The sequence below is a fragment of the Tachypleus tridentatus genome, chromosome 6, assembly GCF_004210375.1.
Source record: "Tachypleus tridentatus isolate NWPU-2018 chromosome 6, ASM421037v1, whole genome shotgun sequence".
Lineage (NCBI taxonomy): Eukaryota > Metazoa > Arthropoda > Merostomata > Xiphosura > Limulidae > Tachypleus > Tachypleus tridentatus.
In genome coordinates, this window is record NC_134830.1 from 33,735,441 (window position 1) to 33,763,434 (window position 27,994).

At 31.9% G+C, this 27,994-nt stretch overlaps 1 protein-coding gene across 6 annotated transcripts in view; it reads right to left on the reverse strand.

Annotated features, from left to right (window-relative positions):
- The window catches only part of LOC143252214 (NEDD4 family-interacting protein 2-like), a 32,955-nt gene that overhangs the window by 2,579 nt on the left and 2,382 nt on the right, over positions 1–27,994 (reverse strand). For 3 of the 6 annotated variants that reach the window (XM_076503994.1, XM_076504000.1, XM_076503999.1), the window contains exons 2-8: positions 19,182–19,245; positions 11,109–11,259; positions 7,465–7,607; positions 6,119–6,197; positions 2,552–2,676; positions 1,984–2,044; positions 1,499–1,624 (exon numbers count right to left, since the gene is read on the reverse strand). In XM_076503994.1, the coding sequence (XP_076360109.1) occupies positions 1,521–1,624; positions 1,984–2,044; positions 2,552–2,676; positions 6,119–6,197; positions 7,465–7,607; positions 11,109–11,259; positions 19,182–19,217 (699 nt within the window). In that variant the 5' untranslated portion in view covers positions 19,218–19,245 and the 3' untranslated portion in view covers positions 1,499–1,520. The other 3 variants (XM_076503996.1, XM_076503998.1, XM_076503997.1) reach the window with 3 other exon arrangements.

Genomic DNA, 27,994 nt, shown 5'->3' on the forward strand with positions numbered 1-27,994 from the left:
TCCTCATAATATTACATATTAACATAAGAAATTAAAAAATTAAAAATATTTAGGTGGTGTTGATGTTTGATATTTAATACCTTTTGTTTATTTTTGGCAGAGAGCACCATTAGTTGAGATGTTTGTGTTGAGCATTGCTCTAAACAGTACGGGATGTTTTTTAAACCTATTTATAGGTTAAAAAACCTAATATATTTTACAGTTTTGGGACACATTGTTCTAATGACTGATATATTTTTTGCGTTAGGAAATGTATATTTGAAAGGTGCATTAACTTTCTTCAGATAACAACAAAAAAGAGGCCTAGTAAGTAGAGTTACATGTGTGAAATGTTCACATGAGAAGAGCATGTGGTGATTGAGAAACTGCTAATGTGTTCTCATCAGTGAAAGTAACTAGCATGGGAACACTAGGGTGCTGCCTCCCTGGAAATGTCATACTCACCTAATTTTAGATTTATCCCCAGTATATATGTAACATTGTTCCTTACTGTTAAGAACTGGTTCTCATTGTGATTCATTGCTTTTCACAAACACATAAACTACTTCCATGTTATAAATCCAGCAAAAAAACATAAAACTAAACAAAATAGATGTGAAAAACCTAACATTTGAAATTGCAAAGTTAAATATTCTGAAAATCGCAAATCAATTATTCATTTAAGTAGAGTAAGACAAAGGTACTATTTATTTCATATCTTTCAACTTTTCATTTCACTATGCACTGATGATTTTGGTACAATTAGTGAACAGGGTAGAGAAAATTAGAGAAAAAAAAAAGTTAAATAATTAGTATATTATCAAGATATTTATATAAACTTGTATATATTTTTTATTTTATTTTAAAGGTGAGAGGGTAATTATATACATACCACCTACAGGATCATAAAGTTCCCTTAAATGTTCTATAAAACCAAGGAAAGGACACTCTTAAAAGTTTTGTTTTGGTTCTTAACTGTTCATTTCTCATCTATTATAACTGCTCTAAATGCAAGTATCCTTTTAACACAAGATAATGAGTGGAATGGAAAAGTTTGTTTGTTTACATGTGTGATAAAAATAATGTATGGTGGTGTACAATTTTTACAAATAATGCTTAACTGTTTAATGTTCCATTGTAAATAAATATTTAAAGTAGCACTCATCAAACACTGCTACAAACTTTGATTATTTCATGGTAGTTAACATTCAAAGTTAAGACACAGCTTAAAACCAATTAAAAGCGAGTGAAAATAGCATTACAAATAAAACTCTGTCTAGAGTAGTGTTTCTCAACACTTCCCATCCAATCACTGTAATCTATGCTACAAAATGTTAGGGGTGGCATGAAAATTGTAGACTACATGCAGAGGTGTCATTTTCAATAAAAAAGTCTGAGAACACTGGTCTGGAACAAATTTAGTTTTAAAATAGTTACTGCTATATACTTGGATGTATTTAACCATGCAAAAATTCTAATTATAACATCAGATCAAATAAGAGAAATGTTCTATTCTCACCGTGGGATTGTTCCAAATAAAGCTAATAAAGAAAATACAGTCCTTCACGACGTAAGGGATTGAGTAGTCTCCATTCACGCTTGACTTGAATGTACTGCAAACAGGAACGGGCACAGATCAAGATACCTAAAGCAAAAAATAAAGTATAATTTTAATACCTACAGAAATATATCCAAGCATCACTTTATAATAGCAACTAACATAAAAGAAACTGATTTTTATCTAATATTAACATTCTAGAAACATTTTAGACTAAAAATTATACTTTTTAAAAGCATTCAGGATATGTGCATATTAACATACTTTGCACTAGTTTACTAGTAAGTATATATATCAAGCTTATGCATATTGTGAAAAAGATCACAAAATACACAGTTGTTGTTTTGTGTAATATGCACATGTGTAACATACTTTTATTTATTATATTTTATATTATTATTTTGAAAATAACGCTACTAATTTTACTTCTTATATTCTGTCCTTACCAAATGCCATTATGATCCACCACAGCCATTCATTTTCTGAACTAACCAGGTCAGTAGAATGCTGAAAATGACAACATGAGGAAATAAAACTACAACCAGTGGTTAGAACCCAAATTAAACTTGGTTTATAATAATGTATTAGGTTCCTATCTTTCTTATTATATGGCATTACCTGAAACACGTGATAAGAATATTAGAAATCAAATCTGATTCAACAATAACATTATAATTTATAAATATCAATGTTGGCAGCATCCTTCACTTTACCAAATTTAAAATTCAAACACAACTAAAATGGGATATAAAAATGTATCATTTAAAAAACAATGTTTTGCCACAATTTTAATTTTAAATCAGAATTTATGTCAGTTTATGTCTTAATATCACTCCAAAGATCTGTGATTTTCTATCAACGTTTTATATCATCCACTAAAAAATGTTTCCAAATTATACACAGACACTTATGAGACCAGACTGATAAATGGCAGTTCAAAAATTCATTGTGTAAAGATGTAAAACTCCAAGAAGCTATCATAGACAAATAATACCAGTATACATGAATTCTCACCTTTACAATGAGGGTCCATTTAGCGAGTGATAGCCCAAATCCAGCCAAAGCTCCATACCGCCCAGCTAGAGTTTGACAAAAGCAAACCAATAGGAGAAATCCTACCCAGTTGAAGAGAAATGCCACTGGAAAGAAATATTAAATTTATAGAGTCCAGCTCATTTACATACAGCATCATCCAGGAAACATAATTTCCAACTGGACAAAATACAATGCTCAACAGTACCAGTAAAAGAAAATTATACATATAATATGAAACTCTAAAGAACTTTAAACAACAATTCAATGTGAAATTACCTGGTTGCTCATGATAAAAGAATAGACCTAAAACTTTAGTTGCTTGTGGAAATTAAATGTACTTTACATTCAAAGCTTGTTTGACAACAGTTTCAATATAAGTTGATAAGAACAGTAGACTAGGTTCTTCACATATTAATATATTTCATAATCCAAATGACTCATGCAATAAAACAACAACAGTATTAATAAAACTTATGTTCAAAATGTAGAAACCAGTACCATAATAAATAAGTGTATTCTTAATACAATTATTTAACACGTTAATATCTTCAAATTGAATAATGAACTGAAGACCAATACTTCACTGTACCCGACTGGTCAAACAGTGATTTTATCAAACCATAAAACAGTCTTGAGAATTAACTTTTATAATTTCACAGTTTTGACTATTTAAACTCTCTGTATACAGGCTTGGTCATTCTGACTGACCTTTTAACAATTATGTAACTTTGAAACTGTATTTACTGTAATTTTTAATGTAATAAGTATGTCTTCATGAAATTTGACAAGCTTTTAGTAAACACTACAAGCCTTGTACACATACACACAGACAGAGATGAACAGATTTTTTTTAATTAAGTATTTTCACTAAACATCTGTCTGTGAATTTAATAAATCAGTCTCACTCAGACTCAGATTAGTCTATGTGCTACATTAATTTCATGTTAAATATAAATTTTTTCCATTTAAAACTTTTCAAATTTCTATTGGACAATATCTCGATTATTCTAAATTAATATCAAATTTTTTTCAGTAAAGCTTAATATTTTATCTGTTGTCTTCTGTACCCTGACATTGTATGGGTTTAATCCATTTAACTATCCTTGTAGCTATTTCAAATCTTTTTACCACGTGGTTAGCAATTGTACAAGTAAAAAACATGCTTAGGAAATGCTCTATCATTAAAATGTATTTTGAAGTCCATAATCAGGCACTATTGCATCTATGTTGTTTCAAATGATAGTAATCACAAGGCTTTTTGTACTTATAGCAGTTAATGATATACTATTACTAAACTAATATCAATTATAGTATTTTAAAATATTTATGACTAAAAGCATCTATTAATTTTATAGATCACACACACATAGGCCCATAAAATGATGTTGAATATCACTGAAATGTACCATTTCATTTACTGAATTATAGAAATGTTTTTCCAGTATCAGGTTGTACAAGGGAATAAAACCCAGATCTGCTGAATAAGTATGTCAGTCCTAAATTTAAAACATACAGCAGTTTCCTTTAATGTACTGCTCCAAATTGTGCCCCTGGGAACATTGCAAACTGTAAAGGGGGGTGTTAATTAGAGACTAATTGTGTCATGTAATAACACCTCCATTATCAACAAATATATCTATAACACTATGTAACAAAATTTGTACTTTTTCTTGTTCCTAGGCAGAAAGTGTTATTTCCCAATTGCTTATGCCTAAAGTAAATGGACAAGTCCTATTTTTCTTTTCAAACTTTGCTTTTGTGACTTGGGTAATGAAATTTTCAAATTTATCCATTTTCCAGAACATTCCAGGTAGATTCAGTGCTGAGTAGCTCATAGAGAATTTTAAAAACTTTCTAGAATGTTGTAGAACTTATGTGAATTTTTAAGAACCTTTCCATAGTAATATATATATACAGGGGTTCACCACTCACCACTTCAGTTTAATTCTAGTTGCTGAAGTGAACACATAGACCTATCTGATTTTATCAGAGATGGCATCAAGAAGCTACAAGCATTCTCCAGATGCATTCTACTATGTATGTGGCCAATTTATCAAGACAAGAGCCAAAAAGTACTCTGTGACAGCATCTGCTAAAATGTGTGAAGCCTACAAGGCATATTTCGGCATGTCTGTCAGGGATCAAAACAAACCCTGGGCACCTCATTTTACCTGTGAGCACTGCAAAAAAAAACTCTAGAAGGTAAGACGGACAATTTTTGCTTGCTTGAATAATAAGATTTTATATTATACAAATTTTAGACCTTTTAAAATTTAAATATCTTTTAATTTATATTTATTTCCAATAATATAGAAAAAATATCACATATAAAATATTTTACATGAATCTCTTACACATTAGTTGTGGATGAAATAAATTTATTCTTCATAATAACAATTTTATTTTGCTCTTTTGCAGGATGGTACAAAGGGGAAAAGAAAGCCATGAAGTTCGCTATTCCAAGAATTTGGCATGAACCCACTGACCACTCAAGCAATTGCTACTTCTGCATGGTGGATCCTACCAAACTTCGGGCTGGCAAGAATGCATCTACTATCATGTATCTGGACCTTCCATCATCCAATGCCCCAGTGCCACACTGCTCTGAGCTCCCTGTACCCACTCTGCCAGATATAAAGTAGCCATCCTCAGAAGAGAGCAGCAAATCAGAAGAGATAGATGTTGAAGATCCAGATTACAATTTCAGAGGTGCAGCTGATGAGAGAAACCCATACTACCTCAACCAAAGAGACCTCAATGACTTGATCAGAGATCTTGGTCTAACAAAGTTGAATGCTGAGCTTTTGACATCTAGGCTCAAGAAGTGGGATTTGTTAGATGAATGTGTGCCAGTCACAAGTCAGAAGAAGTGCCATCAACATTTTTCAAGCTTCTTCACTCGTCAAGATGGGCTCTGCTTCTGCCACAATGTATCTGGTCTGTGCGAGGCAACTGGAATTGCCTGTAACCTGAACAAGTGGCATCTCCTTACTGATAGCTCATCCAGAAGCCTCAATGCTGTGCTGCTCCATAACGGGAATAAGTATCCGTCTCTTCCCCTGTCTCATTCTGTGCTCCTCAAAGAGGAATACAACAGCATCTTGATTTATATGTTATTTTATTCAGACCTTATGTAAACAAAAATGTACAAATTTGCCAGTTTTCACAAAGAAAATAGGTTAATTTCTAAATTGCATTATCCAGGTTACAAAAGCAAAGTTTGAAGGGAATAATGGCCATTTTCTGTACTTTTACAACATGAGCAAATAAGAAATAACACATACTATCCAAGAACAAAATTTGTGTTACATAGTAACAAACATAAACTACTTACTTCTAACTTTGCTATAAAGATCAGTGTTCATTATTGCAATAAGTATGGTAATCATTGTTTATAAGAGATTGTTATTTTGATGGACATCGTCAAAGCATCTATGAAGTTTACTTCTATGACAAAAAAGGCAGATGACTGCTGATTTATGCAATGGAGGGAGTGGGGGAATTATAATTAGAGTTGAGAAGTTAAGACTAAAATCAGATTCTCACCAAAGAATGAAGTGAAGAACAGAAAGTCAGTTCCAAGAACCTCCTCGCTATGGGACCACAGTGATGTAACATCATCACTCTGAAAAAAAAAGTACTTCACATATTGTAGCAGCAGTGCAATACAAAAGACTGTTCAATATGATATAATTTATTGCATTACATCATTTACGAGAGACAGAGGTAGTGTTCAGACTCAGTGCATATGTATACCTATTAAAGACCTGGAAGAAATTTTATGGTTAGAGAATGTTTTTTAAGCACAATTTATCATATTTACTAATTAATTTTGTATCACCACACACCAATAATGAACCAGAACCTCCTGTCATAATCTCAGTACTCCTTCCCAATGCTCATGCTTTTTCGTGTCACAACTCTTCATTTATGTAAAAATCATGTATATATTGTGTTACTTCACCAACACCTGAATGAATCAAAAACAACAACAGAAAAAAGGAGATTTAAAATACATAGGCAAATCAGCTAAAGCATTTAGACTGAGCTTAAACACCTATAGAGTTGAATACAAAAGATATAAAAGTTTTCTCCTATAATTTCCAATAAGCTTCATTACAAATTTTCCTTGTGAACTGAAACTTTGCAAGTGTCAGATGACTAACTCCACATAAGGTAACCAATTCTAAAACAGAGTGGTTTGACAAACTTTACATTACAATAGATGCTGAAGAAATGATGTGATAAGCACCTTAGATTATGTTTAAGCTTGGGATTTTTTTTGGAAGAGAAAAAAAAATATTTTGTTGGTTTATAATGCAAAATTTTCCTCTTATGTGTTATAATGTCATATTTAAAAAATAATAAGGTAAGGTTTTTAATAACAAAGAAGCATTAACAAACAGGCCATCAAGTGTGATAGCCATTAATTTCAATTCAACAAAGTATGAAAAAAGTGATTAACTATGAAAAGATATTTTTTAATTAATTTTATTGATATAACAATATAAATAAAAAATTAATAAATGTCCAGAAATGCAGATGTATCTTCTTTTTTTTTACATTTTGTATCAAATCAAAAATTAATTCTTCTAAACACTAGATGTATTACATGAAACACAATAACAGCTCCTTTCACCATAGGTGTAGCTTGTGATACCCATATAACATTAGATACTGTGAAAGGTTTTATACTTTTTAAACTGTTTTAACCCTACTTTATCTAAATTGGTTCTATTACACAAAACACCATATTAAATCATAAATGTATAATTATAAATCATGAGAAATAAGATATAAAAACAATTTATGATTTTCAAAGTTTTGGCAATTTAACAAATACTTGTGTAAAAAAAAAAAAATCTGTGTGTGTGTTTTAAAAAGTACATTACCTGTCTTTGATTTTCCCCTTCCAAACCCTTTGATCTCTGGGCCTCTTCATAGGTAGGGAGTTCTGCAGCAGCTACATTATATGGAGGTGGAACAGGAATAGTAGTGTAGCCCTTGGGTGAAGTCAACAAACTCGCATTTCTATCTGTTTAGCAAGAGAAGAAAAAAGTAGTTTGTACAGTTAAAAGTGGAAAATGTTAATAACATTTGTATTGAAAAATGTATTAACACATTTTATGCCCTGCAAGGCACTACATTGTGGAAGATGCACCCTACTTTTGGAAAGACAATTCTAAGAAAAAATATTTTGACTCATCAACCAACATTCTGATGCAGCCTTAACTTTTTCAACTTACTGAGTAAATACAGTCAAATGAATCATATTTTACATAGTATAACAACAATGTTAGTTAAATTGAATGTTTTTTCTATTGAAAATACTTGTTATTGGTAAGTAATGACATTATGATCTGTACGAGAGGCTGTTTTGAGAAAACCCTAAGCTAACCTCTTGCCTTTACCCATAACTTTTGTCTTTGAAGACACATGGGGAATTTAAGGTACTTTTAAAGAAAAGAGTGCATCTTACAAGGCGTAACAGTACAGTACTTATAAACAGGCTATTCTTGAAGATTAAAATTGCCCCCAAAAGTATTCTACATGTAATTTTAACATGAGACATTTGTGTTATTAAAAAAAAAGAAAAAGTTTCTTAAAAAAGACTTAGGATTATCTGATGTCTACAAGTGTCTTCAATCTGACATTAATCTAAAGAAAATAAATAAAACTTTTACTCCTAGGTATAAAATGTATAGCTCCAGATTATAGCAAAGCAGTTCAAGATGTGAACCTTATGTTCATGGGCTTAGTGAAACTGATCAACCCTTTATCTGTGAAGCTATACATTATATCATTTGCTATAATCCTGAGTGTATGAATCTTTATAAAATCTGACAAGCTTTTCATAAATATTACAAACAAGTCTTTTAATAATGTTTTTTCTAAAGATTTCTCTATTAATTTATAAAGCTCCAACTAAGTCAACATAATGAAAGGTGATTTTTCATACTAAGAAGAGAAATACTTTATTTCATAACACTATCTTCATATTTCTATTGCACAACTTCTAGAACATCCTAACTGAATAAAGATTTATTTCAGTAAAACTATTTTTTCTCTTATTTTTTATATTCTAAATAGTAGCTGTAACAAAATCATCAACATACTGTAAAATGAATAAAGCCATTTTCCTCTGTACTGATTGCAGAACATATTGGAAATTTCCAATGTACTTAACAGCTTCATTGTTAACCTTTAAACAATTTTATGTTTTATTGCCATACTTTGTACCAATGAAGTGGTAATGTCCACCACAAAAAGCAATAAATCACAGTAGAAGCCCAAACGCTGTTTCATGGAGTTAATGTCAACAGAAAAGTCAAGTTACACATAAGTTTGTGCTCCATTCACAACATGTTACTGCACTTTTGTGAGGCTTAGCTGTGACATTTCTCATTTTTATATTTTACTTTTGTTAAAATATACGTATAAAAACAAGGATTTGTGATACATACAACATAACCAAGCTCATTTGTAGTTAAGTAAAATTAAAAATGATCTTCCATAAGACTCGTTTAATTTGACATTTGTTTTTGAAAAACAATCCATGTTGCTTGCAAGTAAGTATTCTGAACACACAAAAAATATGTCACTAGAATCAGATGTTCCAAGGCTACTCTAAAGTATATTGGTTTCTAAGTAAATCACAAATAAGTTAGAACAATTCCTAAAGAACTCAAATCACCAAAATATAATTGATTATTACCAACCAAATAGTCCTGCTAACTAATGGTTAATGCTGGGACTCTAAATGAACTCCTAAAATTAATGTATAAGTAGTCAGAGAATAAGAATGATAGCTTTGACAAATTTATTGATATCTCAGCAAATTAAAAAGGTAGGAGGATCCAATTTTAGATTCTTCTTTGTAATTACACAGTTTGTTTCCAGTTGGTTGGAAAATGATTAAGCCTACTATTGACATCATAAAATTCTTATGTTGAAAATTTAGAGCTCGGACACATCACAACAATGAAGATTGTGATTTAAATATTTTTTTTTATAAATTAAAAAGTTAAAGCTTAAATAATATTAAAATTTGAATTATAGTTGAATATGCTAAGTTCACTAACATACCTTGATAATAAAGTTGTTTAATTGAATTTAGAATATAACTCGGTAATAATTAAAAATGTGGTAATGAGTCAGTCCTGAAAGTATGCAAGTTTCATAACCCATGAACAACACAGTTCTGGTTCTTGTTAGGTAAAAATGTCACAACTACAAAGTTAGCTTTAATTTATTTATAATAAGAGTGATTATATAGCTACATGTCAGTTTCAGTAGATGTTATTTCAAACACTGATATCTTCATTCTAGTGTGATATCATGTGGTTCAAGTCATTCCATCTTGTGGCAAAATCTACAAACTCTAGAAATCCATTACCCATAACCTGTGAGCAGGCAAGTTAATTTATTTAACATAACTATATAACTAGGGAGTTACAAACAATGAAATACATCACATAAATTTACAGTTACTCTATATGTATGTACTGACTTTATCATCAGCTGACTTGTTACAAATATTTTAAGTATATCCCAGATGTACATTTATTCTTTAACTTCTAACTGGAAAGAATGAAAGGGCAATACTTAACACTACATTTTAAGTGGAAAACAGTACTAGAGTAAGTTTTCACTTACAATTTAGTAGTAAGTATCGTCTATTCACTATATAAATATACACGTACACACACTACAGTTGATATTTTGAAAGACACCATACTTCACACAAGGTAAATTATTTTCCTGGTTCTAGTTATAAGTTTTTGTACTTAAAATATATGTTTTATGATAAAATAAGCTAAGCAACCCTAGTATTTACACATTCCTACTTTAAATTTGTTAAAACTTGCCTCAATCCTGCATCAGCTTTAAAATGCTTTTGTGAAAATGAATTCTACAAGTGAAATTTACAAACCAGGGAAAAAACCTTTTGCAATTTAATGCTATCTTAAAATTTTGGATGTGTTGGTATTTGGTACAGCAAATTATTCAAAACTCTTAATTAAACTAATTTTGGCAAAGAAAACACTAATACATTAATTTTAGCCTTAACCTGACATTTTCCACTGTCCTTTCTTTTTTTTATATATACAATTACAGCTCGAACTCTCCTAGTTAGCCCAATTTTGGCATTAAAGTAGCAATATACTGATTATTAAATTTATCACCTTGAGATTCATTCAATTTACAAACACATTTAAAAACCAGGCCCTTTAATTACTCCAGTGTTTGCAAGTAGGTTTTCTTTATAAATAAGCATGTTCATGAGTCAAAGAGCATTCTTATAAAGTTTTGTAAAATTATGTTAAAGGTGTATACAGTGTACATAATGCACTTCAAAGGGATAATAATGAGTTAGGTAAAAAAAAAAAAATTTTAGAAATTCCAAAGAATGATTTTACAACTGAATAACATGTTGCAAATTTTGAAATGCAACTTGTATAATGAAATGTCCTTCTTTTAACCACTTCTAATAAGATAACATTCATTCAAAAAGAAAAACTACCATGACTGGTACCTTCATTTGTGGTAGTACAACCAGCTACCTCCGTGTCCTCGCCTACTGCTCCTCCTTCCAGAAGCTCATCATATGCAGGTGGAGGAATACCCTGAGGAGGTGCTGCAGATGTAGTGTTAGAGGATGGAGAAAAATCTTCCTCTTGTCTGAGCTAGAGCAGTTTAATTTGGTATATTATATTTATGCATAAATATACAACATCAGCAATTTAATTGTATTGAATTCACCAAGCAGTCAATGGGACATTATTGTTATTATATTTATGGAATAGCTTTATCAATGGTTGCTTAACCGTATTATTCCTCTCAAGAACCCATCACAATTATGTAACTCCAATATTAGCCATTTTTGAGATTCAAAATATTTGTGTTTAATGATAACTAAGAAAACAATTGCTTTATCTTATAGTCCATTTTAACAAATTAGTCTTAAATCAATGTGCATGGGGTTTGTCTAACTGTAGTGAATAGGAAGCAGAACCAGCACAAAGGAATGACAGAAGTAACTCCCAAAATCATCTAAAGGATAACCCTGGAAATGAGAGAGTCAAGTCCAAAGATCTGACAAGAGCAACTGCACCTTTTTTTGAACTAGATATACTCTTTGACCATCAGTAAAATGTTTAGGTGATAAGGTTTGAAAAGAAAAGAAGCACATCCAAGTGGGAGTTCTGAGAACTGTGGCAGGACAGCAATACTGGAGTGTATCTACCACCACTCTGTCTACTAAGCATGACATAACCAATATTTTAATCTATGAAGCCAGGGGCCCAATATCTGGTATTGAAAGGATGTTTATATAATACAAGTTAACTCTCCCAATAGCAAAACTGATCAGAACTATCTGAAAAGCAATAACATTCTTGGCATAAGATACGAGGGCTGTTCAAAAAATACGCAGACTGTTTGAATTGCACTGCTCCAGTTGGTTCCAGGGGAATCCGCTTGGTGTCGCTAGGTTCGCACAGATCAGCTGATTACAACGCCATTTCCCGACTGCAGATATCTTCATTTGTGTATTAGCTACGCAGTTTTAAGTGAAGTGCAATTTTTTCGTTTGGCAGATTTCAGAATAAATGACCTGAAGGAGCAATGACTTGCTGTGAAATTTTGTGTTAAATTGGGAAAATCTGTGACTGAAACTTTGCTATGCTTAACACGGCTTATGGTGATGTTGCTATGAAGCGTACGGCATGTTTCAAGTGGCATGAACGTTTTAAGGATGATCGACAGTCCATTGAAGATGATGAGCGTCCTGGACATCCTTCCACGTCAACTGACGACTCACACGTCAACAAAATAAACACCCTGGTGCGGGCAAATCGACGTCTGACTGTCAGGGAGCTTGCTGAAGAGTGTGGGATATCAGTTGGATCTTGTTACGAGATTTTGACCGAAAAATTGAAGATGCACCTCGTTGCTGCGAAATTCAGCCCTCAGAACTCATGAGTTTTTGGCCAAACACTCGATCACTGATTTTCCCCACCCCCCCTACTCACCTGACCTTGCTCCTTGCGATTTTTTCTTGTTCCCCAAACTCAAAAGACCCTTGAAAGGAAGATTTGAGACGATTCCCGAGATTAAGGCAAATGTGAAGAAGGAGGTGGAGGACATTACAAAAGAAGCATACCAGGACTGTTTCAACAAGTGGAAACACTGTTGGGATGAGTGTGTGCATTGGGGAGGAGAGTACTTTGAAGGGGTCCCAGACCTGTAACTTCTAAATAAAGTACATTTTGTTTTATGACGCCAGTCCTCGTATTTTTTGAACAGACCTCGTATAATTAAGGAGAGCCAAAAGGAAAGAACTGGGAAAAATTCCATTTTCCCCATTATCACCCACAATACAGAACCAGTATGACTGAGGGAGGAATATAGACAATCAAAACATGTGTGAGGACTTACATTGATTGGTTCTCTCTAAATCCTAAATACAGTCACATGGTACCAACATCCACCTGGGGGTAGGATGATGAACTCCAAATGAAGGAATGATTTGCAATTTTACATCTTACTCCTTTTGGATTGTATAACACATACTGGAGGATACCATGTTATCTACACCTGCAGAACACCACTGCCCTGTTCTACACTGAATGGTTATAGTCAACTTTTACGTGGAACCCATTCAGAGGGGTGACTCCACAGTGGCTTGGGGCTTGAAACTGGTAAGGACTTCCATACTTCACTAGAAAAAAGATGGGTGATAATGAATTGGAGGAACATCATCATTGGTGACAGTATAATGGATAGCCACAAAACTCTATTTTGAAAAGCTGACCATACCAATTTATTCAATACAAGGCACAGCAGGGACTGGCAGCTATCCCCTTTTGTCTTATCCATGTAGTCTACAGGTGGCAGTCTGAGAAGGTTTATGAAACAATTACATCATGATGTTATTCACTTACATGTAATCTCATAGAATACCCCATCTCAACAGTGAGTGCTGTGAGCAATGAAAGTTTAAGTGCAAATCAATATGGCTATGCAGTGTGGATTTCTAGTTTAAGAATCTTTGGTCAGACACAACTAGCCATATCAAAACTAAATGAAGCAAAGGACCCTGAAATGAAAGAAAAACTATGAATATAGACTTATCCAGTCAAAGACACACTGAAGCTTAAAGAATGGCAAGAGGTGGAAGGCAAAAACCTGGCAAAAAATGAAACCATAAATAATAGGAGATAAATGTATTAGGCATAAACATGCCTGACTGTAGGATATCCTCCAATGGCTAATAAATATCAGATGCGTTGGAATGTGAGATGTCAATTCTGATGAAAAAACACCCCAAATACAATAGGAGTCACATGCATTACAAGTATGCCACTCTCCTATTGGTGGTGAAGTAATGCATGATAATTTGCTTCATAGACATATAGTGGGGGGAGCAGAAAGTTTGTGGCATGCATAAAGAATATAGTCTGCATATAGAGGGCAGCACTGAACAAGAATGGCTAATTAATATTATTATTATTATTATTATTAATCATATACAGTAGAATGGTAAGTACAGTATTGAAACTACAGTAAAAATGGTTTTCTTGCTTAATAAACTTGCAATATTTGTACTTTTAGGTGGGATGATGGTACCTGTATGAAAGTTTATTTTTGTAGGAAACCTCTGTACTTGAATCAGTACAGATGGATGTTCATGCATTTCTTCTTTGATTTATAATCAATCATTAATGACTTATCTCTGTGAATATAAAGAATTTCCTTACAAAAACAGTAAATATCAATTAATGAAATAATGTTGAAAACTTCATATGGAACAAAATAATATAATGTTTATAGAAAATGGGTATAAAGGTATGATAAAATGACTTCCAAATTAACTGTAATTTTAACTATTTCACTAGCATATTTTTTATACAACTAAATCTCCCAGTAAGAGGTTTATTTTTAAATACAGAAAAAAAAATGCATGTTTTAACATTACTTATATATAACTGGAAACGTGTTTACTTTTGGAGGTTAGAAGAGAAAAAAAACAAAACCTTTTCTTCCTGGTGCTACAAACTTCCAAACTCTGCATGTGATTAATATCATACATTTTGAGACAAAAACAAAGGTAATGTCATGGTTTCTGTAGATGTGCTCATAAGCTAAAAAGTTAATTAAAATGTTGCTTATGTTACTTCCAGTCTTTTAATTTAAATAAAGAATAAACAATAAGTAAATAGGAAACAAACACTAATTAATAAATACATTACAAAATGCAGTTATTAATGCTTCAGTCCTAAGTACAATGCATCAATTCAATATCTTTGTCTTTAAATAATGAGTCATTAAGTAACTGGATAATAAATGCACTTTACAAAAAGAAAATCCCTAGACCTATACTCAAGTATCCAAGACTCTTGAACCCTGCCAGGACTAAACTTGCACTTTTCTATCATATTATTCATCAAATGTGCCTGCCAGTGAAAACTACAATGACCTGAAGTCTTTTTCAAGCTATGTAATTCACAAAGGCTAACAAAGTACAAACAAGCTTGATTCTGGTAACTAAAAACTTATTTTAAGGGTAATTTTTATTTAAAATTAAAATGTGAGAGCTCTTCCATGATAATGACTTAAAAACAACATTTAATTAGAATTTCCACGACTTTCTAGTGTAGACATAATTGTACATCTGAACTGTATCAAGAAATATATAACCGAACTCACCAGTATGGATTGGCAAACACAATCCTCAAGTTGAAAAGACAACAATGTGATATAAATACAACTTTAGATAAATATCTGGATTCATCCAAATGTTGACTTGTTTGTAAGATATCATATGGTACTAAAGCTGGAAAACTAAAAATGTTATTACCATTTGGCCTGATACCCACTTTTAAGATGATCAGAAACATCATAACTGACAAAATGAGCCAACTGCACAAATCAATTCATTAGGATAGAGACAGCAAGATTACAAACCTTTTCCAAGCCCCTCTGGAAGACTGTGTTAAATAAATATAAAATAATCATCCCATACATGACATAGAAAGCATGATTCAGAAAAATAACATTGACCAGTCAGGATAGGTAATGGTAAGAAATCTTGGATAGGAAGGCTCTATTATAATATAGACATTGAGCCATTCAAGAGATAAAATGCTAAAAACACTGAGATCATAAATTTCAGATCTTTACTACCTGAATTAGTTACAGAAGAGCATGTCTTCAGTAAAACATGGGAGAATAAAGAAGTCACTAAAGAAAGAAGAAAAAAGCAATAAAAAAGACCAGAAAAAACAAGAATGAAAGAGTTGAATTTTCTGTCTCATAAAGGTAACAAATAAGGCATCTCCACAGTCTGTAACAGTAAAGGTCAACAAGCCACATTCATGAAATAAGATGATGATGAATATGTCAATCTGTTGGGGAATTGAAGGAAAATAAGAAACAGAATTTCTAAGAAAACAACTCCTAAAGACGAATAAACACTGATAAGAGTGTTGTGATAACATTTTAGCATAACAGCCAGCTGTGAAGTCATGTACAACAAACACCATTTTTGATTGTGAACAATCAAGACTAATGTTGAAGATGTCTCCAGAGAGTAGCAAAATGAGATTTCCTTGAGATAGATGACACAGCAGAGAATCACAGGTGAGCTGGTCACTGCAGAGCAATAAGGAGGACTTGAAATTTACAAAAAATTATCTGAATCAATACCTGAAGGAAAAGTTGTAAAGAAGGGTAGGCACAGAGATAAAAATTCTTTTAAAACTGGCTGAAAGGATTCACTGTTTAATAGACAGGGTCTGGAATTCAAGACCTGAAAAGCAGAAGTTGACTGCCTGCCATTGCAAAGGCAATGATCATAAGGTAAATTATTGTACTCACCTCAAGCCCATCTGTACATTATTTGTTGCTTCCATACTTCAAACCTGTAGTGTATGTGTGTATAAATATATAATTTTTTAAACTTCCTCTGTGTTTTAAACTATCTAACATTTAATTTGATCCCGAGTGCTTTTAAAAGAGCTCACATTATAAGGGTTTCTATTTCAGTTTTATCAAGACTTCTTAGACCTATATGTTTTCAGCACATCATGAATAAAATTTAATTTAGTTTTAAATTCATTAATAAAATAATTTTCACCAAATACTCTCATTCTTTGCACAAGAATATCAAAATGTAAATATTTGGAAATAAGCTAAGGTACTTGTCCTTTGTTCAAGTTATGAATTTAACAAAAAAGTTTGGGGTGGATGCTACTGTAATAAAAAAAAACTCCCAACTTTCACACAACTGTTTTGACAGTATTTATTACATATTATCTCACCAAAAGTTTTGAATGAGTTATAAGAACTCAATACATATATACTTAAAACATGTATTACAATGGGCAATGACGAGGGTGACTTTGTATGAGGTGATAGCAGCCAAACTAGTGATGGTAGGGGTGCTTTTTCTTACCCATTTTCAAAATCCAGCTCTTAACATCCTTCCACAGTGCTTCATGTGATTAATTAATTGACAGCCACTGGCCACAGAAATGTCTTATGGGATGAATTTAAAAGGTCATAGGTTAAAGTAGGAAGTTGACATAACTCTTTATATTAGCTTTATGGCAGATGTTGGAGAAGAAACTTCAGCTGAGTTTATGTAATATTTCAATAGTGACAGCCATTTTTTCACTGTATTCCCCCATATTGTGTGCTAGCACTCTCTCCGAGATATATAAAATGTTTGTACGACCTTGGCCAAAATGTGTGCATGTTTTTTCATAGAAAGTTTGTTTTTTGTTTCGTAAAAGTGTGTGGCACCATATATGAATGTAGTTGATGTTAACTTGCATCAAAAGGTAATAAATGTTTAATAATATTGGTTGTGGAGGATGTCAACCCCCTATTAACATGCTCCAGTAAACATATATTTGCTTACAATAAAAATAATACATAAATAACATTGTATGAATAACATCTAAGTCTAGAGTTTATAACAAATATTTTATCCCCTGTTAGACCTGTAATATATTTAGTGTATGTAATATAACCTTTCCCACAAATGCAATTTGGTTTATTGCAGGCACAACTGTTATCATCATATTTCTTGGTTTTATTCTTCTAATTTATAATAGCATATACAATTCTGGTTACTTTTATAATAATATGACTTATTTATTTTCACACTTAGCTTTTAGTTTAAGTTTTCATTTTGGAATTCTTGTGAAAAGAATGAGAGATATTATGAAAACTATTTTATTAATAAATTTATAATGACATAAATGTTTAAAATAATATAAAAAATAGAGTGACTTTAAAATATATGTATAAAGCTTTAAAGTAGAAACAATGTTGGAAGTTTTACATTGTTAAGCAGGTCTTGTTGAAGAAAGATTTAACTAAGAAACTGAGGAGTATCCTGGAGGATATGAAACTGGCATTTATGTTTTTATGTATGTGCTTTTTATTCAACTGTTTTAAATTAACAGTAACAGATTTTTTAATATTTGTATAGTTTTATTTTTATTAATTATTAACCTTGAACAATATATATTGATTCCTTGTATATATATACATTATCTGAGATGCAGATGACTGAAAAAACAGGAAATATTAAATAATCCTATATTATCAAATTAAATAAATTAATACATTTTTGCTATTGTCTTGAACCTGCATCAGAATGACAATTCATACAGTTTAGAAAATGAAAAAAATTTCTGTATGCAATATTATTTTCACTTACACTGTTTTCAAATTCTGATAGCATTAAGTTGTTTTTTTACAATACTCCATTGATTTTAATATGCTTATAAGCATCACTCTTTGAAAGCATTAGTTTGTAGATTAAGCTCTTAGTAATAAGTTGTGAAGAAGTATTTAGTTTATACAGATTCTAAGTCAGTGATATGGATTTCTCAGTTTCCACTACTCAGAACAAACAAGTTTTACTCTTAATAGTTTTGCCTGTTGGACAAATAGTTTCTGTGGTTTAGTTATTCACAACATTTGCTTCATTGCTAGAACAACACTGCTAGTAGATTTTTATGGGGCAATGTAGGTTCCTTAGAAATAAATATCTAGAACATACAAAAAACTTAAAACTTCATATCTCTAAACTTTTAACCCAAACTATTTATACAGATCCCTTAAATTCCCAAACTTTCAATTACACACACAGTGACAAACATATTTGATTTACTGAAACAATGTTATTACACTGCTTGTGTCTGTAGTAAAAACCCAGAACAAAAAATATAAAACAGATTTTGGTATAATTAGTTCCATGCTTTTAAAGAGGAATAATGTAGGCCTTATCTTTATATAGCTTCTTTAAATTTGCTCTAAAAAAACTGAAGTTAACATAAGAGACATAGCAAATCTATACCTGCTTATCCAATTTTAATAAAATAGAACTTACATTATCTAGAAGAAAAACAACGGAAGATTTTTGAAGATTGTTTTTCCCATCACTTAACAATGTTTCTTTTCAGTAAATTGAGTAAACATACATATACAAATTCTGCACAGGCAATGTATAAACAAGTACTCACTGTAATTGTTAAGATAACTACCATTAAATGTACTAACATTAAACAATGTGAAACAAGAACTGACTTACCATTTTATATGCAACAGATACTTGTCCTTTTTCCATTTAACAGCAGTTCAACCACATGCCATGCCTGATACAATCACAGAATTCAAAACATTCATTAAGAGCAAAGCTTGTGTTTACGTTTCACTAAAACAAACTAATCTTCAGTCTACCTTAAATTTATTCCTAGGTATGTGAAAGCAAAAGCATCAGTACTCAATTTTCAAAAATCAAATGCTGCTGTCTCCACTGAAATGATTGAACACCATATACTTTACTTTCTCACATCTATTTCCTTGAGGTCTTGAACTCTCACTACAAATGTTTCAAATATTAACTATTTACAGTACCATTATCTTTTTTCTGATCAAAAACATTAGCAAAAATATTGATTTACCCAAAAATGGAATTGTACATATACACTTTCAGTTATGAAAAGTAACTTATATAGGAAATATTTTCAAATATCAAGCTCTATTGCGAGATGTATGTAAAAACAAATGCATGCTAAAATACATTAGCAAAAATACTGATTAACCCACATAGATATGTCCTTGTATAATTTTATTTGGAATACATTTAAATAGCAAACTATTCTTACAGATATACATACGTATACACACATTCACACACTGTAACCACTTAGTTGATGACCCATACCCAAATTTGGGAATTAATACATTTAAAACTCAATATATATTATCTGTATTTTTAATGCTACAGAAAAATAACCAATAAAATCCAAGTTGATAGAAATAATTCATCTAATCTAAACCATTCACATACAAGAATTTAAATCTTTCTATATACAAACAGGGTAGGGGAAATCCCGATTCATCACACAAGCTGCAAATCAAAAAAGTCCACCATGCTTCAAGTCCACAGTAAGTACTGTATTGGAAACATAGTAATTAGCTTAGAAAACTTTTTTTTTGTAGAAATATATAGATTTATATGCATAACCTGTATTTTTTTTTATCACTTAGACTGCCAAAATATTATCTGGCAAAGAAATAATTAATGTTAAAACAACAATAAAAAATTAGATGTTTACAATGTAAAAGTTGTGCAAAAATGGAATATTTAATGGGGTTTATCTTATTTTATGCAATTTCAATGCTACACTTTTACTGCTCAAATTCTTTTTTTAATTATTGTTCTATTATTTAATATTTATCTTTATCATTTCTTTCCCTTTTGTCACTTCTTACTTTTAACCTTAATTTTTAAATTAATGAATTATTATCTTAATGCTAATATTTAAATGTAACATCATCTATATTTTCATGTTTGAGGATAATAGACAAAATATACCTTTTTTTTTGTAAATAAATATAAAAAAAATGGCAGAAATTATTAGCAACCCTTCAATATCAATTTGAGATTTCTAACATTAGCAAATCTCAAATTTCATGCTGTTGGGTTTATGTGTAAATGCATCAATTTTAAATTTATTGCAATAGAAATCTAATATATTAGAGGCAAGAAGAATTAAACTTGAAAATAATGAAAATTAACAGTTTTCCTTATTTGAAAATGTATTTCCAATAGATACTTACCTCCTCTCATAGTTTGATCTCTTGCATATCTGCCTACGAAATTTGCATGTCACTAGTCTTTAGCTTATTGCACTAGTGCACGATGACATCCCTGTGTAGCAACTCTATCAAGCACTTGCTCTTAGGTGGCAAACGTGTATGGAGAATACCCCACTGAATTGGTGGAAGAGATTATGTAAACATTAAACATACATCAATTCCCTTCAGAAAACATCCAAAGGGAAAACCTATGGAGTATAATACCCAATGAGAGGAGATCCACAGAGGGCAAACTCACTGGAGGAAAAAGCACAAAAGAATCTTTAGTATTGCAGAGATGGAAGGAATTTTAACATGATCAACTGAGCATCCACACAAGTATTCAGCAAGCCAAGTATATAGTAGTTAGGACATGATTAGACTGAACAGTGTGCATCACCTCAACTCAACTGGATAAATAGAAAAAAACTCATCCTGTTGCAGAAGAAGGGCACAATAGCTGTTTAAGAGGTGACACACACTGCACAGACATTGCCACCAATGTCCAACTTCACACTGTATTGTATGTACACAATCAGTGAAGAACTTTCTAAGGTCCCCTGCACTAATAGTTAAAATATGGTACATTGCAAGGATTTCCCATGCTCTACTTGAAAAGGAGGGAGAAAAAGCTTTTTCAATGACAGTCCATGAAATGGTACAGTGTGTATTAGTCAAATAATACTTTATATTACAACAATATCTCTAGTGATATTGCAGAACACCTCATATTAAGAATGGGCACTAATAGGGTCATGATAAATAGACTTAATCACTTTTCATTACCCCTGGCCTAATACAAATTTTGATAAATATGTAAACCCTTGAAAGCAACCTGGTGAGATTCTATAAAAGGTAAAAGAGAAGAAGAAGAAAATGTTCTTACCTTTTTCAGATACAGTATGTAGTCACATAGAGAAAGTGACTTGAATGGGTTGAAATCCAATTAAAGGGTGAAACAGCTAGATGATAAAAATAATAGAAGATAAATGTCTGCAGAATTATCCACATGTCAGCCTGAAAAATCTCATCAAAATGTCAAAAAAATGAGGCACAAAAAGTAAGACAGTTGAAGAATCTGATGCAAAGAAATGTGAACAAATTACTGCCTTCCCAAGAAGCTGAAAGAGTAGAAAGTAAGGCCCAGTCTGAATACAGGTGTAAGAAAGTACAGCAAAAAACAGTTCAGGAAGCATTGATGACATAAACATCCAAATGACAGCAACCACAGGTGAAAAGGAGAAAAAAAAATGTTTTAACCAAAAGATGTTATTATGAACATATAGCCAACAGCTCAAACAAAGCACTTGTAAGAACATGCAAAACCACATCAAGGTCCCATTCAGGCATGAGAGTAGATGAGGGAGTCAGTGAAAAGAAAGAATGATCAAAACTAAGTAGAGAAGACAAGATAGAAAAAAATACCATAATGAGAAAGGCAAAATATGGGTGATAAAGATGCCTAATAATCAGCAATAGTGGAAACTGAGAATCCATTGCTAAACACTCATGAGAAAAATGTCAAAAGGTGGGCCACAGTAGAATGGACCAAAGGAAGAGAAAGACTGATGGACCAACAATGAAAAACCCATCCCCTCTGTTAAAGAAGAACAGAAATGAAATAAGAACAAAGCTATGTAATCAGAGTCAAGTCTTGCAGGTAATAGACTGGACAAATCCCACATATTAAGTTAACAAAACCACCTCACTTGATGAAGAAACATGGTTGGAGCAAGAAAGTGGAAATGAAGCAGAGGATATAAAATTTGTTCAGGTCTAAGAGACACTTCCAATAGGACCTGACAAGGACTGTTGTGTATCAAAATAAGGATATATGGAAGAAGACAAAGAGAAGGTAAACATACAGGAAAAGGTGAAACCAATCCTGCCTGAGAGCAATGATTCCCAGAACGACAGGAGGGGGAAATCAGGATCAGAAGAGGGGAAATGTGGTGTTAATATTGGTGAAGGCAATTATGGAAGGCATGTCCAACAGAAATTAAACCCAACAAAATACTTGAAAACATAATGATCATTCTGTGGTGGGAATCCAATCTGGCCAAAAAAGGCGAGCTGTTGCCTAGTTCATAGTTCCTGGCATATGACAAACTATGAAACAAATTTACTGGGAATAAGCCCAAAATAACAGGACTAATGCATGGAAGCAAAGAATAGTTGTTCCCCTGATGGATGATAAAAAAAACTCTGGAAGTATCCGAGTGGCTTATGACCAACCTATCCATGAAAACAGGAGGGAAATGAGAAAATTTCATGTGGATGACAAAACGTTTAAGGGCACTGATGTGAAATGAATTATATTTTGGATTCTACATCTCAAAAGTCCTGTAATCATTCAGAAATGCCACTCAGCCCAACAGATGGGCATCTGTGAAGAAACTGAAATCCAGCTGAGGGTGGCAAAGGCATGCCAACCACAATGTTAAAACAGTCAAGCCATGATGATAATTTCTCAAGAAGAGGAAAAAGGAAGTGTACAATCAAGGACAACATATCCTAAGACAGGCTCCATTGGTACTACCAGTTTGACTGGAAAAGTATGTGCGTGTAACCTAAATGAATGAGTGGTTCAAGGGAAATCAAAGTTCCCAAAAGTAATCTCTTCTGTAGGGTGTAAAAGAGAAAAATTAAAACTTGGTGGCAAGATATTCTGCTGATTTTAAGCAGAGTGGTGAAAGCTGAGCTTGACAGAGATGGGAGTTGAAGAACACGCACAAATGTACTAAATGTAAGAAATGAGAAAAACTGGAAAGCTTGACAAGCCAGCCCAGCCAAACATTATCCTTCAGACAAACACAAACATGACAGGAGTCCTCTCAAAGAGGAATGAGAAGGAGCCAATCATCCATGTAATAATGGAACCTCAGTTCCAATTCATGAACAAAGCAAACAAATAATCCATAACCCAAATAAAAATATAAAGAGCAGATAGCAGATACAATGTCAAAAGGAAGAGCACAGAACTGGAAGACCTAATTCCAATTGAGGAAGCAAAAAAAATGTCTGAAGGGCAAGTCAACTGGAATGTGTAAAAAAATGTTCAAAACATTGTTCTTGATCATGCACAGTCTGAATGAAAAACACTGCCAAAATGGAATCAGTGGATAATAAAAAAACTGGTACTAGCAGTAAAGGCCAATGTGTTAAAAGGAAGAGAAAGAACATCTCAAGAAAACCCCTCCTCAGCACAATAAAGTGCCTCAGACATATGGTGAAGTGATGAAAGATAAAGCAGAACAGTAGTAAGAAAAAGACCAAGGTGTAAAAATTAGGCACTAGACATGGAAATAAGAGGTCTACCTTTCAAGCTGTAAAATAGATTTAAAAGACTGGAAATCAAGGAACAAAAATGAAGAATGGCTGTAAACTAAGACAAGAAGTTAGTTAAACAAGGAAGATAAAGAATGTTAGTATAGGTGTACAAAAAAATGTGACTGCATAGACCTTATTGACAAGTGAAATAGGGAAGACAAAGTAGTCTTGAGTATGAATTTCAGTGCAGGGGGAACCAAAACAATAATGAAAGATGAGGAAAAACATATCTGTGAAATTATGTTGAGGATTTTAAAAGGGTAAAGAGTTTCCTCCACAGATAAAGCTGTGACTAGAGCAAATCATGCTTGGGAAGACAATCAGTCTAAATTGTTTCCTGATCAGGAAATTTTCATCCTGATCAGGTTCAAACTGGAGAGAAGAAACCTACAACACACTGAAAAACAGCTGTCACATCCTTCATAGACAACAAGCCCTCAGTAGCCACAACAGTAACAAAAGAAGCCATTTAAATTTGAAAAAATCTCAAGTAATTGATTATCAATTTTAAAAACATATCTGTTGTAGCAATGTTGAGGAAAAAGAATGCATAGGAAGAGTCACTGCATAAAGAGGTCTTGCCACCTTTTTACTGCAGGAGGGCTATCATCACATGATGATGTCATCAAGCACAAACTCAGTGCACACTTAACGTGATTTTTAGGTGGGAGTTAGGCTCAAGGCTACAGGCATACAAATCTCACAGGCAGATGCATGAGGTATCATCTTGTCAGAAACAAACAAAATTACAAGTTCACAAAGTTCTTTCTTTGTTCTTAAATATAATTCATCACAAATAACTGAATTCTAGTAAAACAACAAGCAAACTTGGGATAATGTTAAACAATAACTCAAGAATTGGCATTAAACTTTAATTATCAAAAGCTTTTATCTATTCAAGAATTTGATATATACCTCTGAAATCAAAATAAATACTATTCTTGGCATTAAACTGGTCTAGTATAACATCAGTATTTGATAAAAAAATAAAACACATTCACATAAATATATATGTGTATAACACTTCTTACAAATAAAGTGTACTAACCTAATGTACTACTTCTTACAAAATGTTCTATGAATCTATTTCATTGCATTTATTAATTTAATGGTAAAAATACAAAATTAATAATATATATTATTTTATATGTCAAAACCACATATGTCCAAAATCCCAGTTTTAAAGAAAAAAATAAAAAGCTCCAACATAATAAGACGTATTTTCCTCAAATGTTTTAACATTAAAAAATTGAACATTTTTATATTATTCTGATTTGATTAGCCAAATGTGGCACTTAATGACAGAAACAGTTAAAAAATACCATTTCCAATGTTTGTGTCTAAAACACTGTCTGTGATTTAGAAAGATTTGATTTTAACCACTGTGATACACAGTTTTGAACTCTTTTCAACTACATGGCTCATAGAGTACAGAAATCACATTATACAAGGCCTCAAACTACTATAACATTACAAGACAAATCCACCAGTTTGTCAGTTCTTTTGTACAATAGTATATTTAATACAAATAAAATAACGGAAATAACCAGTTTTAGAAATAAAATAAATACTGTTATTAATCCTTATCCAAGAAAATATGATTAATAAAAAATGCAAGTAAAGCTGATAATAGTTACTATGTATTTTGTATCCATTTTGGCTTGATAAGCCCCATTATTAGGAAAAAGCCTTGTCGACACAGTATATAGCAAAGGCAATGTGGTTGATGTGACATAATTTTCCTTACTTTTGTAAGTTCTGAAAATTAGTTAATATCACTAAACAGAATTCTGAGCAAAGGAAAAGTTAAAGTACCATTGTTTTGTATTTTTACTATAAAATTATATTAATAAATGAAATGAACTAGTTTATAGAAAACTTTTAAAAATAATACACTAGGTGGGTGCAATTTATTTGTAAGAAGTATTATACACATACATAATTGTTAATTATATTACTGTAGAGTCCCCCATGCTAGGTAAAGGGGTTTTATTTGATAAAATGTTGCGAGTTCAGTGTTTAGCTATTCTACTATTAATATACCGTCAAAAGACAATTTATTGTTTTAAAAAATATTCAAACATCCTTTCTTGTATTATGATTAGATAGACAATTACTCTACTGGTTTTAATGCATGAATAGGGCTATTAAAAAGTTAGGACAGAAATTAATTTGTTAATTGGAATTTTGTTAAAGAATTGACTTCTTCATACCAACAAGATTTAAGTTGTACTTTATTAAACCATTCTCAGGACAATACTTTCTGTGGAAATAAATGCATGTGTCAATTTCTATAAAGCCAAATAATCTAAATCTTCAATGCCTTCTAGCAAAAACAGCAAGAAAGATAACACACAAACACTGCTACAGATATACTTGTGAATGCTTCCAGACACTTAAGAAATAATAAATCCCACTGATTTAGTTTCAAACATAAAAAAGTCCAAATAAATTTCAACCTCAATAACCACATAATTAATGTAAATATACACTGTTGCTATTACACCATTTTAAGTGAATGAATGATCTCAGATAAATATGCCACCTAGGAATTATGATTAGAAACATGTAAATAAAATAAACAAAAGATACAAATACTGATAAACTTCAGCCATCACTGTCATTCAAATGGCTTACAATTTTCATAAACAATCATCAAGAATAGAGTTAGTGAATTCCCTAGACCTCGTACCAATGAGAAAGAGATTAATAATGGTGCTTAAAAGAACCAGATAACTCTAATACTTTCCAAAGAATGACCAAGATCTAAAATACTGAAAAACACTTGAAGCATGTCCTTTTTGTCCTATACCATAAATAACATGCCATCTGTATCATGGAAGCGCACAATCCTCAATTTAACATGCAGATTATAAACTCTTGTTGTTGGTTTTAATACTATCAAACAACTGTTTTTCATAAACTCCTCTTGACTTTCTGAATTTCTTTAAACAGATCTCTAGCTTTTTTACACTCCTGTAAATCTTTCATCATACATGTTGCTTTAACTTTCTTAAACTGTAGCATTTATTCATGATTATCTCCTTTATGTCCACAGTTAACCAATTAGGTTTAATTTTTTTTTAACAAAAGACCGACAACCAACCACTTGACCTCTTAAAATTCTCCATGCCTGTTAACTCTTTAAATTTTCAGGAAATAAACAATTCCCTTTTACAACTTTTCTTTACTAGTTCTAACAGCAGTAATGCATTCCATAACGTTATCAGCATGCAAGACAAATAAATCATTCCCTTCTCCTTTTTAATAATTTTTTTTAATGTCCAAAATCTGTTTCACAACACTAACTAATTACTTCACAAAATAAAGCCTGTCTTATGGCTTCAAAATTGATTCCTAAAAATTTGGAATTTAATTTTTGTAATCTCAACAACACATATCTAAACCTCAGACCTAATTATATAATAATCACTCATCTCCAAATATCCCCCCTCAACTCTTGTTGCCATACCCTCATTAGTGTTTAACAATAAATTTAATATAGCACTGCATCCTCCTGCAGTTGGCTCCCTGATACCACTTCAAGAGGCTCCTCTTCCTCACTTCTTGACACCATACAATCCTATCAACATGTAGAAAATGTCTCCCATGTTTACTGCATCAGTATACACACCAATAACTAACCTGATCTCTATATAGCTTTTCATCAACTATCTGATCAAGTGACCTACAATAACTGAAAATTAAAACTCTGTTCCACTTAAATCTCCTGATTGTAATTTGTATTAATGCAATCTCTTTTACTACAATTTTTACATCTTCAGTTTCACGAGACTGCAACTCTACCCTTGCATAAAGAGCTGCTTCACATCTATGTTAAAAAACCCTATCACTTTTATGTAACTACAAAGGTATGATAAAGACAGTTAAAGAAATGGGACAAAATGCAGTTGTGTCAGGAATACCATT